The following is a 17,278-nucleotide window of genomic DNA, read 5'->3' on the forward strand; positions in this document are numbered from 1 at the left end:
ACCTTCTTGCTCAAGAGAGAAAATGGCTGGATTCGCTCGACGTTCATTTTGTGTTGGTAGGGTAATTTGGAAGACCGGTTCGTGGTTTATTGGCCCTTCTGCGCCTTTTCGTGCTCGATTATCTGTTTGCTCCAACTGCAAACCGGTCAGCAAAAGTCCCCAGCGCTACTGAAAAAAACGATCCAAGGCATCTCCATCAAAAACAACCTCTTCCGACAACCCCTCCCACACTCCCACCCAAACGTATCAAACCAACCAACCAACTGGTGCTCGGGATCGAACTTACTACCGACTCGGAAAAAACACGCCCTTCTCTGGCATCTTGGTCCGGACTTCCCTGTTCGCCGAGACTCTCCAGGCAAGTCCGGCGCACGCGGCAATGACCACGCCCATGACGAGCGTGTTGGCTCGCCAGTTGTGAGGTTGTGCGTACCACCCACCGGCGGGGGACCAGACGTGCTTCGGGTAAGCGACTTTGCCGCCTCCGCCCATCGTTGTTGTGGGGTCTTGTGAGAGTCGCGGCGGAGAGGATGAGGATCGATATGGAGGGTGAGGAGAGGAAGGTAAAGTAGGTGAGATGGTGAATGAGCTTGAGAGGGAGAAAGGGACTCGATCGAGGTGCCGTGCAGTGCAGTTTCAAAGGCCCAACTGTGATTGGCCGCCGAGAGCTTCATCGGCATACTTGCCTCTTCTAGCGCATTGTATGTCTATCTACCGAGCACCAATTTCTTGCCTACAACTTGACCACGATTTTGCTTGCAGAAACTCCCTGTTTCAACCTGTCAATCCCACTTTGAATGCTATCCAACCCTTCACCGATGACATTTGCGCGGGGCGCAGGTTTGTATTGGCCGCTCGCCAACGCAGCCGGAAGAAAATCCTTCCAGAGAGCTTTGCCGACGTCTGTGTCTGGCACCAATCCTGCCAGCACTGACGTTACATTAGTAGACTTTCTCCAGACGTATCGTTAGACGATGACTTACTTTGTTTGGCCGTGACACCTTGCGGCAGCTCCGCCGGTGGCTGCCCTGCTGTAGCGATCAAACCGCCTCCAATTCGTGAGAGAATTTCAGCAACCTTCCGAGTGCTGTCTTCCGCACCGAAGGCTGAAGTAGATGTTAGTTGTGTTACAATATCGGCTAAGTTCACTTCCACGCTTACCATCGAAAGCGCCGAGCAGGCTACTACCCTCCAGCCTGGTTGCCAGCTTTTCAACAATATTCTCATCAGCATGATCAAATACCTCCGCTGCGCCAATGGACTTGCAATAGTCGAAGTTTCTTGGAGACGCCGTTGCAACGACGTTGACCCCGGAGGCAGCAGCAAGCTGGATGACTGCACTGCCCACACTTGAACTGCCACTCCAGACTAGGAGAGTCTTGTCCGTCTTCTCGTGGCTGTTCTGCGGAAGCCGCAAACCCAGGAAGCCATCTTGGTAGAGTCCTCCGACGGCGGTGGAGAAAGCCATCGGTATTACAGCAGCATCCTCATAACTCAGACTTTGTGGGATAGCTGCTGCGGCATGTGTTGGGATGACGGTATATGCTTGGAACGCCCAACCCTCAGACTTTCCGGTTATGAACCCTAGGGCGTGTGCTGTGACGCGTGCTGCAGGCTCGAACTCAGTCACTCCATTGCCCACTTCGACCACCTCTCCGGCGATATCATGTCCAAGAATTGCGGGCCAATTTTGAATGAACAGGCCCAGATCTTGGACCAGGATATCAATTGGGTTTATTGCAACGGCATGGTTTTTGACCAGAATCTCTCCGGGGCCAGGCCTCCCAATGCTGGCGGGTCCCACTCTGAGACGTTGTCGTGGTCCGTCGAGGAACGCCGCGCTGTTCTCGAGAGTCATTTTCATCTATCTACTTTGAATCGAAATAAACCAGATCGACTCTCTGATGCTGCAGAGATGGGAGATGGCGATTGATGGCCAAGTCAAAACGGCAGCCTGATTCGACATTGACTTGTCCCTGGACTGCCAAGCCGCTAATAGACGAGACAGGGAATGCAACTGCATAAAAGAGACTGACCCGAGACGGTGCTTCGGCACAAGACTTTCAGGGTATGTTCCTGGTCAGTCTCTCACGGTATATCGGGCTTCAAAAGTCGAACGACCTCATCGGTGTTGACCCATCCTGGATGTATTGATCGAGAATACCCTGCGACGACTTGGTTAGCAACGACAACAGACCATTGGAAAGGGGAAGACAGAACTAACCCAGTCAATCATGTCTGAATCGCTAAAGAACACGTCCAGAAGCTCCCGGGATGCAGGATCGTGGATCACTCCAAGCACATCATCAGGCAGGGGTATCGTAGGGTTATCCAATGGCAAGGGGTTGTGTCCTGCACCACTCTGGTTCGTGCTTACAGTCCTTGGGGAGTCCAACTTTACCTGCGACAGTGGCTGAACTATATCTGCAGTTGCGCTGTGAATTCCAGTCACTTCTTCCTTCTTTTGGGGTCCTGGCCTGGGGATCTTTGGGAGCATGATGGCGAGAATATTCGATGCTCGCCTAGCATCTGACGAGGTTAGTGTTTGTGATTGCCAAATATCGTGCGAGACTTTCAGAGCATCGTATCTCATCCTTTGCGCATCCAAGTCCAGTGTTGGCATGGTATCTGTGCCGGTCTGCCGGTGAGATTCATATAGGTCAAGACAAGTAATCATAGCTGCCAACAGGAAATCATGGTGTGCCAGATTCGCCGACGTCCACTGACTGTTGTGCAACAGACCTCCGGGCCGGGTGGCTCGGTCAACCTCAGCTTGATATTGCAGCATCTGAAAGCTGGCGCCGATGCAGGCACTCCGTGAATATTGAAATGCAGGGTTCGTCCTATCGTGACTCAGATACCTCCTGTGAAGGATCATCATGCCCTTTTGATAGACCAGCTCGACGTTGAGCCGGTGCACTATTGTGTGAGTCTCGTCGGTGATGGAAGACCCGAGCGGCCTCCATCTAAGGCTCGGCGGGATTCCAGCACGAATCTTACGGAGTTCGTCGTCCAAGCTCAAGACATCCGCATAGGCTGGAAATCTCGGTGACAGAGCCTGCTGCGCCACCTTTCTGAATGCCTGCGCTAGATGGCCTTTGTAGCAGTAGTAAAGCATCGGCGTCGGGTCCGTGGGCGGCCGCGATGGAGGAATTGTCGTAGAATATTCGTCAAAGTCTTCGTCGAACAGATTGCCTGGCGGTGCGGTGTCACAGTCCTCCTCGTGGATAATGGCTGGCAGTCCTGCCTGAAAGGACAAGAGTAGTTCAAAGGTCTGCACCGTAGAGAAGACTCTCCGGCGCATTTCGCCCTCGAACGGCGAAATGTGAGCAAGATGACTCGGGTCTCGGTGGTATCCCATTCTCAAAGCAAGACGGGCAGCCACGCCCATCAACAGCCAAGGCTCAGTCTCGGAAGCCCCTCGCTGAAAGAACCTGCTGATGGCATAGAGCAGCATAGCTTCGACGCTGTAGGGACGAGCCTTCTGGTAATGACCAGCGACCAAAGCTCGACCCGCGTTCGTGAAGAACAGGCCCGAAGCTCCTTTGAGGCACTGAAAAAAGTCTGTCTCTTCGGGTCGTGCAATCCGAGAGCCCAGATGGATGAGCGAGAAAAGCATCGAAATCCAAAGGAAAGAGGCTGATGAGGGATCGTTCCAGAATGATTCGTACTGCTAGTCATCAATGTCCCCTATCTTCCAATGCCAGTGGTCTTAAGGTGAGACTTACCTCTCGCAAAAACTTTTGCCTGTGTATAAATGCTGCAACGGTAAGCCAAGTTTCTACAACAAACCAACGAAGAGCGCTCACGGATATGTAGAAATCGCGCATGAAACTGCTCTGAAAGTAACTTGTCCACCACGGCTCGGGGAGGCAGAGAAGTGCAAACTTCAGCCACGGTCAGAGGCTGTAAATCGGACAGGACAATGTCAGGGTCGTTCCTGTATGTCGAGAAGTCCCCGTCCTCTGCCTCTTCTGGTTCCGGCGCAAGACATTCCTGAATATCTTTAATCTGTGCACGGTGAGGCTGACGACCCGGTCAAGAGCAACGATGTACAAACAAACATTTTCTAGGATCGCAGCCCAATGAGTAGGCCCGAGGTATCTGGTTTCAACACCTCTGATAGCCAGATGACCGTTCGGCAGCGAGCATGTTGCCGCTGACGAAGCGTCCGTCGCCAAGGACGCTGGAACTGTGTCGGAGCGTACGCTCGTCGACAGTGTCTGGAGACTATTGTCAGAATGAGGAGGCGTTGCCTGTCCACTCTGCCCATGTGTGCTCTCATTTGCCTGCATCAACGTCGTCACCATTACCTCGAGTTTCTGCAGCCGAGACTGGGCCCTGGATATATTGTCTCCATTGTCAAGGCTGACATTGCGATCAGGAGCAGAGACGCCAGAAGGGTTGGCAGAGAAGCCGTTGGTCTGATGCTTGCGTTTGGCTGCTTGACCGGCCCGTCTAGGGGTATTTGGTTTAATGATCCGGAACACAGTTTGATACTGAGACAAGTTAGACATGTCCTGGGGTGCACGACTAGGATCAATCGGTCCGGTCTAATCAATTGGAGGCTGCAGATGGAGAATGCGAGACTGCTGGTTGATACACATCGAGATATCTTGATCTACATATGTTGAGGTCAGTGATCGACCGTAAAATACGGTGAAGCGCAGAAGCTCTTGGCGTATGATCTCTTCCAGTCTCTCCAGGTCGGGACTCGTCACTTCACGAAAGCAGGACATTGCGCATCTTCTCGGGTCACAGAGAATATGTCTTGTGATTAAGTATTGCTAAAGGAGTGTCTACTAAATCATACAACACAGAACGCCAGTCGCTAATGCTGATAAGAAAACACAAAAACGCCAATCGCTATGCAACTCAAGTAACAAAAGATCCGTCCCATGCAAACAATTTGCCAGTGGCAGCCAACCCTTCATGACTCTCTGTTCTGTCGTGCCAGCCCCCGCCCGTATATTTCCCCACCATTCATAGCTCATTCATTTACAGCTTTTGGGCAACAAAGGTAGGGTCGCAGACGATGTCGCCGACCTCGCTCGGGGTCTCCAGGGTCCAGGCACCTTTGTCGGCGTCGGAGAAGGTGATGTCTCGGTTCGCGCCTCTGAGGACAATGAGGGGGTTGCCGTGGATATCGAGGATTTGGCAGCGGTAATCCTGCTTTTCGACCAACGATCCGACGGAGAGCTCGACGGTTTCAAAGGGACCGCTGGTGGCGACGGGAGCCGACTCGGCGCGGTAGCCCGCAGGCAGGGATGTCTGCGAGCCGGTCTCGGTGGATTGGCTTTGGAGGATGACGCGCAAGTTGAGTTCATCCGAGGCCGGGTCGATCTTCACGAAAGAAGGGTCGCAAACAACCTCGCTGACATAGCTGGACTCGCGGAAGGTCCAGGCGCCCTTGTCGGCATCGGAGAAGGTGGTGTCAATGTTGGCGCCGCGTGTGGCCACAATGGGATTTCCGTAGTTGTCAAGAGCCTGGCAACGGAGCTCCTTGTTCTGGACGTCCTCGCCGAGTCGGATCTCGATCGAGTTGAAAGGTCCGCTGATGGCCGGGGCGGCCATGTCCCTGACATTGGACTTGAGGTTCACCTGGGCGCCGGTTTCACCTCCATCGCTCAGGGCAACGTTGACCTTGTCGTCGTAGTTGCGACGGCTGTGAGGAGCAGCAAAAGCACCGGTAGCGGCGAGGAGAGAGAGAACGATGGCCTTGGAATGCATTTTTCGGATTATGTTGTTTTGTTGTTGAGTTGAAAAGCTTTGGGGATTAGATATTTTCTTATTGGCTGCTAGAAAGAATGAATGTAGAGCAGTTGGGCTCAAAGAATGTAGGGAAAGAATGAAGGAAAGGAAATAAAAAAAATAAGGAAAGGTAGTAAGTTGGTTGGTTTGTTGTTTGTCTGTGTTGTATGAGGAGAGGAATCGTATGACTGGTGAGGAACTCATGGCATCTTTATACCCATTCCACCCCACCACAGATGTCCCTTCTTAAAGGACAGTATGGTGTATTCCGCATATACGAAGTAAGACCGATTCCTCGGATGAACCAGTCGTCAGTATCCACTAGAACCACTGGGAGAATTACACACCTGTCCAAATCGGGAGATGCGTATATACTGCGCCTGGGAAGCGCGGCGTGACAAAGCGCTCGCCAAGGCGACTATGTCGATTGGCTCGATGGCGGAATGGTAGTCACTATACCCAATATCGCCTGAACGAGCCCAAATCACCCAATGCCCTTATAGCAGCACCGCCGAAAGACCCATTCGTCCACAGTAGTCGCAGGTCTAGGATTCCGCTCGGTCGGTCTTGGCTTCTAGAAGTGCTTACTATATCAAGCTCCCAATAATAGATACAGACAGGTACACAAGCCTTGCGGGAGCCAAGACTCCCCGCCGCGAGATTTTGGCCAACACAGCAGGGTTTAATAATGCTGTGGCGGGTTCGGCGGGTTTGGCGAACAGGAACAGACAGACACTGTCAGCATTTACCGTGGAGCCGCGTTAGCGAGGTAGTACCTGTGGACCAAAGACAAGCAAGGATTCTTTTTGCTTGCCTCTTCGTCCGTATGCCCAAACTGGAGCTATTCGACATCAGCCACGGCCCGCTCGCAGTAATATCCCCTTTCCTAGATTCGGGGTTTCCCCCTCTTCGATTGCTCTCGTGGAATTTCCTAGAAGAAGTGGCTGTTACTGTGCCCCTTCCACCAGCCATTTCAATTCGACTGCCCTACATTCTGGTTGTAGACTGTCCGGCGAGTCCGGCTTGGATGTATCTCTGCATATCGCCCTCGGCAGACAGACTGAATTCTCAATTCTGCATTTTAACGCATTGCTCAATTGGGTAGCAGTCTCTTCTCTGCACCTGTGGGCCTCGTTGTTGTGACTTCATTGCCAAGTCGGATTATCTCACCTCATCGTAACTCAATAGCTTTGATCCTGATAGCCAACAGCCGAAAAGCCGTCAAGCTTCGCGGATTAATGTGGAATATGGCACGTCGGCAATATCAGTAGCAGTGGTGAACGGAATATTGCCGGCCTGAAAAGCTGTGTGAAATATGTTCTCATTCCTGGTTGTGGGTCGGTTATTGCTGCGACATCCTCTCTCTTTGACCCACCTGAAGCCAGCCAGCAAGCCAGCGCGAGCCTGCGATCCTGAGGCTCACTCGTGACAGACAAGTTGTGCGGACCACGCACTATTTCACTCCAATACCCAACAGGGGCTGCCGAACCTCGCCAATATGACGGATGACGATCTCAACATGGTTGTCCATTGGGACTTTTCAGCTGCTAGATCTGTAAAGGCATTTATTAGGTGTGCAGGGTGGGGAATCTCTAGTGAGATGAGATAGACTGCAGATGTCCTTTGTGGCCTGATAAATTGCGCGTGAGAGGGAGTATAACAGCTGAAGGGTTAAACCAGTTCCATCTGATGACAGGCACCGCTTTGTGCAGCAGTTTGGCCCCGGCAAGAGGCGAATTAAGAAGGTACTTTTGCAGCCGGGCAACAGACCAATAATGTGTGTGCCTGTCTTACCAATACCGCCAGCGAGGCAGACAGCCATGATGATTGTTGGAACCTCTCAAGACGGCCATGGCTCTGAGCTGATGCTCATCCTGTAAATCCCCATTCTGGAAGAACTTGGCGTCTACATTGGCATGGAGATCTTGTCTTCAACTTGTCATATGTTCAAGCCGCAAAGGTATAGATGCCTGCCACGGCGATGATAACTTGTAGATTGAGAAAACATGTTTTGTCAGAGAATGAGGTGGAAAGGAAACAGAGATCAGGGACGCACAGAACGACGGCCTCTTCAGGCTCGGCTGCCAAGACAAAATATGATTGGCTGATGTCTCTCCAGCCGAATTTCCTTTCGCGTTCAACTTTCCGTGGTCTCGTGTCGCAGGAGAAAAAGTCTCTTGCACCGTCGATTTCGCTGGCACCCAGCGCTCAATCACCCTCAGGGTTTCTATTCCATCAACCTTGTCGAGAGCACTGCGCAGTCACTCCAGAGTTTACAAAAGGCTCTTTCAATTCTCATGAAGAGGTCGAGGCTCCTGAGATGGAGCGGCACTGTACTCTCACCTCGAACGAGACCAGAACCTCTTCAATGTCAGTTCCACCTCCATCGGCGGTTCCAAGCGACTGCCGCTGCGCCCTCAGAACCCGAAAATGAATCTCTCCATCCGGTCATAGATGGACCGTACCTGTCGGAAGAAGAACTCATGAAGCTACCCTCACCTCCGGTTGCTGCTGCGAAAACGTCTGCCAAACTAGCTGCCTTGCATGCTCGGCTTGCCCTACCGTCTCGATTTCCCCTCGAAACTCTGGCACGAACCCTCATTGACGACTCGGCGGATCGCTCTATGCGGTTCAACAACAAAGCATTTGCTCTGCTTGGGAATGATTTGTTGGGTTTCTACACCTCCGAATACATTATAAGTCAATACCCAAGGTTACCACTCGCCGTCATATACGCGGCCATGTACGCATATCATGGTCCGGCGACGTTGACGCAGATGACCAGAGAATGGGGTGTGGAAGCTGCGGCGGAACCTGGAGGGGAGGTTGACCCAGGTCTGTTGCAGTTCAAGAGAATGCCGCCGGAACAAGCTCTTGGAGTCGGAGACGGAGCTTCAGGATCAAGCAGCAGCAATAGTGATCCGAGAGCAAAATGGACGCGGAGTTTAAGCGCCAAGTCGGTACACAACGATCAGTTTGGTGAACTGCCAGAACGTCCAATTCCGGCAGAAGATTTGGCCTCGAAAGGCGTTACTCTACAACGAGCCAGCACAAACTTTGTGAGAGCGGTGATTGGTGCAGTATATCTGCATGCTGGAAGAGCAGCCGCGAAGAAATTCTACAGTGACCACTTCATGTCTCGACAATTGGACATGTCGAGTCTGTTCCAGTTCAAGAACCCCACCCGAGATTTGAGTCGACTATGTGGAAGAGAAGGATTCCAGGCACCTGTGGCCAAGATTTTGAGTGAAACTGGTCGGAAGAGCAGGACCCCTGTCTTTGTGGTGGGAATATATTCAGGCAGTGACCTGTTAGGAGAAGGTGCAGGGGCCAGCTTGGACGAAGCGAGAACACGAGCAGCTGTCGCAGCGCTCAAGGGGTGGTATCTCTACAGCCCGACCGAATTTCGACTGCCCAGCGAAATGGAAGAGCCCGGAGCCAAACCCTGGAACCCGATTTTGGTGGATGCAGGCGAAGTTGTCGGCTAGTGTCTGCTCGAGGCTTTTTGCTCTTGCGGCCTTTTGTCGTCGAGGCTCAATGTACTTTTATGACAGCTTGAACAAAAATTCTACTGGGACATATGTAAGCATTACCAGGCGCCTGGAGGAGCTATAGTGCGCAAGGCAGCCATTACGGGGTTGCGCAGACCTATGTACAGGCAAACTGTCACCAAATCTTACTCTCCAAACATCTTTCATTTGACTTTAGCTGTCAGTGATAGTCCTGCAATATGCCGAGGGCTTTTCTTAAGTCGAATTTCACGGCTCAAGGCGCAGGACGCTGCCGCTAGCTAAAAGGCAGGGAACAATGGGGCTGAATGTTTCGTGTGTGCTGCCTGAGAAGCGGTGAACAGCTTGATGATCGTGTAACTCATGTTCATGGGCTGCGGGAGTTTTGGGAATATTGTGCTGGCTCATCCCTCACGCAAGGACTTGAAAGAACGGGTCGGGACCCGGGTTGTTGTATATACAGGGCTCACCAGATCTTCGTGAACAAGACCCCTGGGTACTTGGGATTTGACACATACTACCGGCCAATGAGGAGCACAGCCATTCACGGTTTGGCGGGCTTGGCGACCATCGTGATGACGTCGGCTGGTGGGAGGCCTTTTCCTCCTCATTACCAACAGAGGCGAAGTTGAGCGACAATCAAGGGATCCAGAGGCTACCTAACACTACTCTCAGGCAATCTCAAGGGATGTCGGCGCTCCCCAGAAAATCGGGCGTCCCGCTCTCTTTGGGGATCAGCCAAAAAAGCGAAAACGACGAGGGAACTTTGAACAACACAAAGTTCTTTGATTCATCGCCCCAGCTTGCGCCACACCCAAACTACAGGAGGGCAGCGCGTCTCCACGAATCATGTTCAGACTTGGACCACAACCACCAGAACCACCGAGGACGGAGTTTCAGGAAGCTGATCAGGGAAACCTAGTACCAGAAAGTTCAGAGGGGTTTGAGTAAGAGGCGAGAATCCCCGCTCTCCCGCCTGCTTCACTCAGATCCAGAACCTTGGTTGGCGCATGACTGGCGCTTGTGACTTGGAACAGTTCGAACCCCCCAGCCTCTTCGAACATTCCACGAACCGGTATTTAGCCTCGCTAGGCAGTCATGGCAGTCCTTTCAATACCGTCCAAGGTCCTTTGCCTCTTGTGACGGATCAACATCCGACAACATGTGGTTCCTATTCTTGTTATAAGTCTTCCTACCAACTCCGGCTCTCGTGAACCTGATTTTCCCCATCTTCATCTCTACCGAGAGCACAACTCATAAGCCCCCCCACGATGGCAGCCGCAGAGTATTTTACATCAAGCTCCAGGCCTCCGCTGGAACAACACAACAATGGGCCATATGTGCCTCCACAACCTCAGAGAGTACACTCCTCGCAGGCTGGGTTCAATTATCAACCAGGTCAAACGAGCCATCTCAGTCCACAGTTTGGTGTTCAACCGCCTTCTCCATATGGTCCACCTCCCCATGCTCCTCCTCCTGCCTACCAATCTATCAATAATGAACCGAAAGTCCACTTCGCTCCATCATCTGTAGGGGCTGGACAGCATCGACCTTCCTTTTCAAGCCAAACAACATACCCTCTCAATCAACCCAACTTCCAAGCCAACCCCGGGCAGCAATTGTCTCCATATCCTCCAGGTCCATACGTACCTCAGGCCTACCAACAGCCTTATGGACTACCTCACAATCGCCCACAGCACAGACCGTCGCACAATGACCCCTCTGGCTCTGGCTATTCCTCAGATCCTGAGCCTAACAGAAGAAAGCACAAGGAGCGAAGCCGCCGCATATCGGATCACTCGCGATCGACCGCGGCCGACGGGTTTCTCGGTGCCGCTGGTGGCGGGCTGATAGGCGATTTGCTTTTCCCGGGGCTCGGGACCGTGGGTGGCGCATTAGTGGGATGGGTCGGTGGTAAGGACTATGGAAAACACAGGAAATGGCGAGAGGAAAAGAGGGAGCGCGAGCAGGAACGCTGGGAGAAGGAATACCGCAGGAAAAACAGCCACAGTCGTTCGCGAAGTCAAAGTCGGGACGTGGATTCGCACGAGCGGGGCCACAGTCATGGCCGTCATGACGGACGGCGGCACAGTCACGAAAGACACAAGGGCTATGATTGAGACGGGTTTGCAATACACACGGACAGGAATTATTCAGGGAGGCAACTCTGGCATTTTTGGGGGTTCTATTCACGATATTATGTGTCATTATAGAAAATGGGATCCAGGTGATGATGGATGACACATCACCGATGAGTTTACGAATCAAGTCGAGTTGTTCATGACTCCAGGAGATATCGCTACCTCCGAAACGGCTGGACCATTCCGGGGCGGACAAGGATCTTTGTTCAAGGCTGTTCAAGGCAGTGAGGAATTCGTTCGTGGTTTGTGGTTTTAGTGATTTTGTGGTCGTGTGATGTGTATGAGATCTTGTCATGTTTTCCACGAATCAAAGACGGTGCAAGCCCCAGTTGCGATGACCATGCACCCCAGATCCGCCGCAGGTGGCGAATCTGACGATGTACTTGACACCTCGTACATATCGTGCGAGCCGCGTATTTGTTGGACTCGATTACCTACGATAACTACGAGTAGATCCCACCCGTGACGTTAACGTCAGGTGGCCGAATCCAGCCTGTTGAGCCTCTCCGTCCATGTGTCCATGTGCAATCGACAAGGACAGGTATCGCACTCCGACAAGGTGGAAGTGCATATCTACCTGGGCACCTAGAATTGCCCACGACGTGTCCTCCACAAACAAACCCACATTTTATTCATGGTCCGCATTTTCCCTGCCTGCCTATTGCTCCATGGGAGAAGCTGGCCCTGGTGGAGGCCACGAAGATTCCCCTCCCTCCTCCCTCCTCGAACCATCTACCGAGTACACATAGTTCAAAGTGCGCCTTACCTCTTGGCATTTAGGTACCAACCTACTCGTGGAGTCGTACAAGTAGTGTCTCTTTCAGCCTCACGAATCTTTTCTTGTGGACCTCCGTTGACACCGACCCGATTCCCAAGCACGAGTGCATACGGAGTACCTGCTCGTTGTGTTTTACCTTGCGTTAGGGCCAAGGCAATCTTGATGCGCATGGAACCGACTAACTAATCAATTGCGGTCTTTGCGGTATGGATATAGCTAGGTAGGTACCAGGTACGGTACTACCTAGGCTACCGTGGTAGGTATGTACTTATACGTACCGTGTAGAGTCTGCCTGGCGTCGTTGTCGACAGCATGTACGAGGACATGTGGGCCATGCCTGTTACCTTTTGCATTGAAATGCACTGCCGTCCCCCTTTTCCCGCGTCGGTCCTCGCTGGTAACATCCGAACAAAAGTCTCACAAAAGTTTTGTGTGGGAAAGCTTCCCGCCCTCGCGCGCCAGGCGAAAAGGACTACCACCACCCGCCCGACAAAAAGTCCAAAGTCCCCACGTGGCACATGCGTCTATGACACTGGCATACTCGTAGATTGCTTTTTTGGTGGGTTCGCGAGCCTCAAGTTCTTTTCATATCAGTGCCAACGTCGAACGCGTCGCAGGGCTGGTGGAGGGAGCATTTTGTTGTACTAGTACGACGAAGAAAAGAGATGCATGAGTTAGCCTGGATGCGAGAGGGAGTTATAATGTTGGGAGTCCTTCACAACTGGCGTTGGCGAGCCACCCGCGCTCTCACAGCTCTCAGCGCTGCACAGCATCACCCAGTTCTGGCAGAGCGTGTTTGGTGCTGAGCCTGGTTGTCAAAGACCTTGGACGTTTCAGCGGTTCGTGAAGGCCTCGCCAATCTCTCGACTTGAGCGAGCATCGTGAAATTATATGCAGGACCTCACAACTGAGGATATTGACGAGGTACATATTGTAGCTTCGTCGACAAACGAGGGTTTCGAACGAGTGGACAACGTGGAAGGTGATGTAAGTCAATTTGTAATGACGAACCACAGCAAGTTTTTGCCAAGACATTAGTATCTCAGACTTTCCTGGTTCCACAAGGCAACCTGACAGCCTCACAACCTGGTGATCAAACGTGTATCCATTTCTTGATGTCAACGCGCCCCCTATCTGCGAATATCTCAGCCTGTCACCCGCTGGCCCTCGTGATTTGCTTCAGTAAATCAAAATGTTGATGCCTCGGAAGCACATGCGTCGTGGCGGAGACACGACCTCAGACCCCAACCATGGTGTACGGCATAGACGTGGACGACCTATGAAACGAGTAAACCAGCTCAAGCCTTCTCGCACAGCTCGAACCCTACGAGCCAACCTTATCCGCGAACAGCTCACAGGAGAGATCGAACCTCGAAAGAAAGTATCCGCTCTCGAATCACTGCCAGTTGAGATCATCGAGCAGATCTTTTTCCATTGCTTGGAGTTGAATCTCCCTAGGGCATCGGTACATCTAGCCAGAGCTCTGTCCAGACCTTCCGTCTATTCCGTACTGGTCCTATTCGCCTTTTTTGAAGCAGATGAAACGAGTCACGTGGAGACTCGCCACTTCTCGCCTGCAACTTTCAGATTGATTGGATTCGACGAACAGCGACGTCTACAGGAAGCCATATTGGTCACCAGATGGTGCACTCCCGAATTTCTCCAGTTTTGCGTCCCGGCGCTGAACAGATTGGCCATGGTCCGACACTGGCACCGTGAAAGAGAGCTGTTGACGGCTGCAAGATCTGCAGGGATCCTCTGGACGCGAGGTGGTCAATCTGCCCAGCTTCCCGACCTCGATATCCTTCTCCCAGCGATTGACGATGAAATCGGCATACAAGAGTACTTCGGCTTGGGGTTAGCCATTCCAGACATACATTGGCTTGGGGCAGTGACATATGATAGCATAAATACATCACCCTCCCTATTCATCAAGACTACGTATCTCTCAGATCTCCCGGTCCGGTCTCAGCCACAACCTAAAGAGGTCTGGCTCGAGCGTGTGATGGAGAGTGTACTCGCAGTACACACCATTCCAGAACACCTCGTGCGCCGAAAAACATGGACGTACAGGGATGTCGGACTCCTCCGACTGTTGCTCCGAGCCCTGGACATCAGAGATAGCAGCCTGCCGGATAACAAGGACTGGGGTCCCATCCGGAGGGGTCCTTCGCCGCAAGCAACATTCGAGGGCATGGCGAATGCCGTCCGAGAGGGTAACAGAATGGCTCTTGAAGTGCTGATCGACGTATATAACTCGATCGTGAAGCTTGAATACCCGAACCAGCCACTGCCGTTGCGACTATTCCACCTGGTATGCGAAAGAGGACAAGACCCCACGAAAGGGACAGACCTGCAAGGAAGCATAATTTCCCTCCTACTGGACAACGCCGCCGAGCAAGTCCCCGCGGATGACGAGATCCTCACGCGCTGGGCTATCCACGTGACGAACCCGGCCGCCACAACAAAGCATCATGACATTACCGTCGCTACTGCAACCAGGTTGCTCCAACACATGGAGGACCAAGGGCGGCCGTCGAACGATTTGGCCGATCATGCCGTTAGTGCTTGAAACGATGGTCGCTGATCCGCAGCCTCTTTTACCGAGGAGATCGAGTGTCTCGAACGCACAAGCACTGAAGTGTGATATATCCTAGGTTCAAACCAGGAGACGGCCATTGTTGCTGGTGAATTGAAGAAAGACATTTTACGAAATATTGTCGGAAATTTCCTCCCCAAATCTCGCTAGCCAGGACATGAGAAAGCTCTTCGATGCTCACTATTTACTACTCAGGCCGATGTTGAATGCAACTCCCCAAGTGATTTCATGCGCAGCCAAGTCTACCGTCAACCTTTGATCTATACTCCGCGTCCGGGACTGTTGAAGCCCAACTCGTTCATGCGGTCCCCGTCAAAAGGCCCCTCTCGACCAGACGTGATCCTCGACGTCCCGGTCCAAGCAAGTTCTGCCGAGTATCGACAATCTCTTGGATTCTCCCAATTACGGCTCCCCAGGCCAGATGCGATCCGCAATCCTCCTCACCAACTTCAACTTGTCGACCATATCCGCTCTCTTGACTGCGTTACCGCTCGAATGGCTCGCAAACCCGCACTGCGGACTGACACCACACCTGTTGAGAGCTTCTTTCTCACTCTCCCCCGTACCCTTGCACATCCAGCCGGCAGCCTCTTTGATCCGCTTCACCATCTCCTCCTCGTCCTCCATCTTGGGAAATTTACTTGTCACCACACCCAGAATGACGTTCTTGTTCTTGGGCAGGTGCTGCAGCGGTTCAAAGCCGCCAGCCCGCGGAGTGTCGTATTCCAGGTAATACGTATGCATGTTGAGCTTCTGGAAGAGTAGGGTGGCGATACGGTCGTAGCCACCCTCGGAGAAGTGGCGCGAGTTGACAAAGTTGCCCCGACAGAGGTGAACGCCGACATGCATGTCTGAGGGAATTTGAGAGATGCATGCATTGTACAGGTCGATGTACTTGGCGAGAAGCTCGTCGGTTGAGTAGGTGTTTAGAGGGTCTTTTCCCCAACCAGCGATCATGGCTTCGGAGCAGAAATCTGTACGAGAAAATAAAAGCGTCAATTCATGCTGGAAACGTCTCCATGCCAGTGGTTGACGCTACAGAGTGGATTTCAACCTGCCCACTTACAAGCCAAATTGGGATCATCAAACTGCACATTTCTCAATCCATGGTCGTACAAAATTCTCAGTTCCTCTTGGTACGCTTTGGCAATGTCGGCAAAGTACTCATCATCGTTCTTGTACACGTCGGCGGGATACGCTTTACCCTGCTTGTACCTGAGATGATACCAGTTAGGGGCGGCAAGGGTGAGCTTGAGGTTCTTCCACTGGGACTGGGGCACGAGTCCTTTGAGGAAGTCAAATTGGGCGGTGTAGGTGCTGCCCTTGTGCCTGATCTTGCCCGTGCACAACACCGTCTCGCCGGGCTTGTAGCCCTCCTCCGTGAAGGCGGCGATGTCTGGGATGTACATACGGAAGAGGTCTGGATCCGGGTGTTCAATCTCGGTCATTCCCTCTAGCCCGGGGAAAAATGATCCCCAGAACATGTGTCTTCTGTATTCGCCATCGGTGAGGGCTTGGAACCCCAGCTCGAGCTGTAGCTTCACGATGTCCTTGATGTCGACGTCCTCGATCTCCTGCAGAGCTTCAGCCGACGCCTTCCCGGCCTCCCAGGCATGACGCGTGTCGAGCAGCTTGTCAGTGCGCAGGAGGGAGCCAAGGTGTTCGGCGCGAAAGGGCGGGTTACGGTGCAGAGGGAAGGACATGGTAGCTGTCAGGTAGGCGTGTTGAACTGTAGTTTCTGGAGTTATGGATGAGCGTAGGATCTCGTGGTTCTTGTACTTGACAAGCTGTCCCTCAAACACTACGGCGCAGGAACACTATCTCTCACTGGATAAGTAGCTTATACAAGCTATTCTAGACAGTACGGAAGAAGAACTAGCTACGTAAACAAACCTTTTATACACAAAGCGCCAACAACGACACCCTTACCCCGCGCCTGGGCAAAAAGTTTTCAGGGTTGGTTGTGTGGTTGTGGTTGAAAGAGTCAGGCAAGGAACATCAGGCCAATCGCTGGGCCTGAAGCGCCTGGAGACGAGTCTGGTACAATTACGGCGTGGAGAATGGTGGTCTGTTGAGATGAGGAGAGGCACAGGCACAGGAGGCAAGTCGTGGCAGTGAAAGAGGGGTAGAATGCAGGGAGGAAGTGAGCCTGCGTCCTGCGGGGAAAGTGTGACGACGATGGCGATGGCGGCGTTGGCGAGGAGAATGACAAACATGAATTGGGCTGTTGTCTCTCCCTGCTCAGGATCTCCGCCTATATTTGTCCATCCGGGCCAATCACCACTCCTACTCAAAGGACCCAAGAACTAAAGGCTGCAGGGACATCTCCAAGGTGAGTCCTGTGTCTCAGGTCGGGTCTAGAAGTCCGCCCGAGTTCAACGACGGCAATGAAGTGAGACCAAGACGACACCTACACATACTTGTCCACCTGGTGATCATCGATCGTGCTACCGCTGACCATCAGACAGCAGGTAAATGCCATCTTGAGACATCGGAGTGA

At 52.6% G+C, this 17,278-nt stretch overlaps 8 protein-coding genes across 8 annotated transcripts; 3 read left to right on the plus strand and 5 right to left on the minus strand.

The window, feature by feature from the left end:
• Positions 1–285: 285 nt before the first annotated feature.
• On the minus strand, positions 286–492 carry Z517_12248 (uncharacterized protein; the record flags this gene model as incomplete). Its single annotated transcript, XM_013422662.1, has 1 exon — positions 286–492. One exon carries the CDS (start codon positions 490–492, stop codon positions 286–288), a length of 207 nt encoding a protein of 68 aa, XP_013278116.1.
• Positions 493–733: 241 nt separating this feature from the next.
• On the minus strand, positions 734–1,858 carry Z517_12249 (uncharacterized protein; the record flags this gene model as incomplete). The annotated part of the gene is made up of 3 exons (XM_013422663.1): positions 734–930; positions 984–1,106; positions 1,162–1,858. The coding sequence occupies 3 exons, from the start codon at positions 1,856–1,858 to the stop codon at positions 734–736; spliced, it is 1,017 nt and encodes a 338-aa protein (XP_013278117.1).
• Positions 1,859–2,105: 247 nt separating this feature from the next.
• Z517_12250 (uncharacterized protein) lies at positions 2,106–4,517 on the minus strand (the record flags this gene model as incomplete). Its single annotated transcript, XM_013422664.1, has 5 exons — positions 2,106–2,165; positions 2,225–3,670; positions 3,729–3,760; positions 3,810–4,011; positions 4,065–4,517. 5 exons carry the CDS (start codon positions 4,515–4,517, stop codon positions 2,106–2,108), a joined length of 2,193 nt encoding a protein of 730 aa, XP_013278118.1.
• Positions 4,518–4,998: 481 nt separating this feature from the next.
• On the minus strand, positions 4,999–5,730 carry Z517_12251 (uncharacterized protein; the record flags this gene model as incomplete). The annotated part of the gene is made up of 1 exon (XM_013422665.1): positions 4,999–5,730. One exon carries the CDS (start codon positions 5,728–5,730, stop codon positions 4,999–5,001), a length of 732 nt encoding a protein of 243 aa, XP_013278119.1.
• Positions 5,731–8,048: 2,318 nt separating this feature from the next.
• Z517_12252 (uncharacterized protein) lies at positions 8,049–9,239 on the plus strand (the record flags this gene model as incomplete). Its single annotated transcript, XM_013422666.1, has 1 exon — positions 8,049–9,239. One exon carries the CDS (start codon positions 8,049–8,051, stop codon positions 9,237–9,239), a length of 1,191 nt encoding a protein of 396 aa, XP_013278120.1.
• Positions 9,240–10,531: 1,292 nt separating this feature from the next.
• On the plus strand, positions 10,532–11,380 carry Z517_12253 (uncharacterized protein; the record flags this gene model as incomplete). The annotated part of the gene is made up of 1 exon (XM_013422667.1): positions 10,532–11,380. The coding sequence occupies one exon, from the start codon at positions 10,532–10,534 to the stop codon at positions 11,378–11,380; it is 849 nt and encodes a 282-aa protein (XP_013278121.1).
• Positions 11,381–13,371: 1,991 nt separating this feature from the next.
• Z517_12254 (uncharacterized protein) lies at positions 13,372–14,751 on the plus strand (the record flags this gene model as incomplete). Its single annotated transcript, XM_013422668.1, has 1 exon — positions 13,372–14,751. The coding sequence occupies one exon, from the start codon at positions 13,372–13,374 to the stop codon at positions 14,749–14,751; it is 1,380 nt and encodes a 459-aa protein (XP_013278122.1).
• A 429-nt stretch (positions 14,752–15,180) lies between these two features.
• On the minus strand, positions 15,181–16,481 carry Z517_12255 (uncharacterized protein; the record flags this gene model as incomplete). The annotated part of the gene is made up of 2 exons (XM_013422669.1): positions 15,181–15,752; positions 15,845–16,481. The coding sequence occupies 2 exons, from the start codon at positions 16,479–16,481 to the stop codon at positions 15,181–15,183; spliced, it is 1,209 nt and encodes a 402-aa protein (XP_013278123.1).
• Between the last annotated feature and the right edge of the window lie 797 nt (positions 16,482–17,278).

Source organism: Fonsecaea pedrosoi (assembly GCF_000835455.1).
Source record: "Fonsecaea pedrosoi CBS 271.37 unplaced genomic scaffold supercont1.9, whole genome shotgun sequence".
NCBI lineage: Eukaryota > Fungi > Ascomycota > Eurotiomycetes > Chaetothyriales > Herpotrichiellaceae > Fonsecaea > Fonsecaea pedrosoi.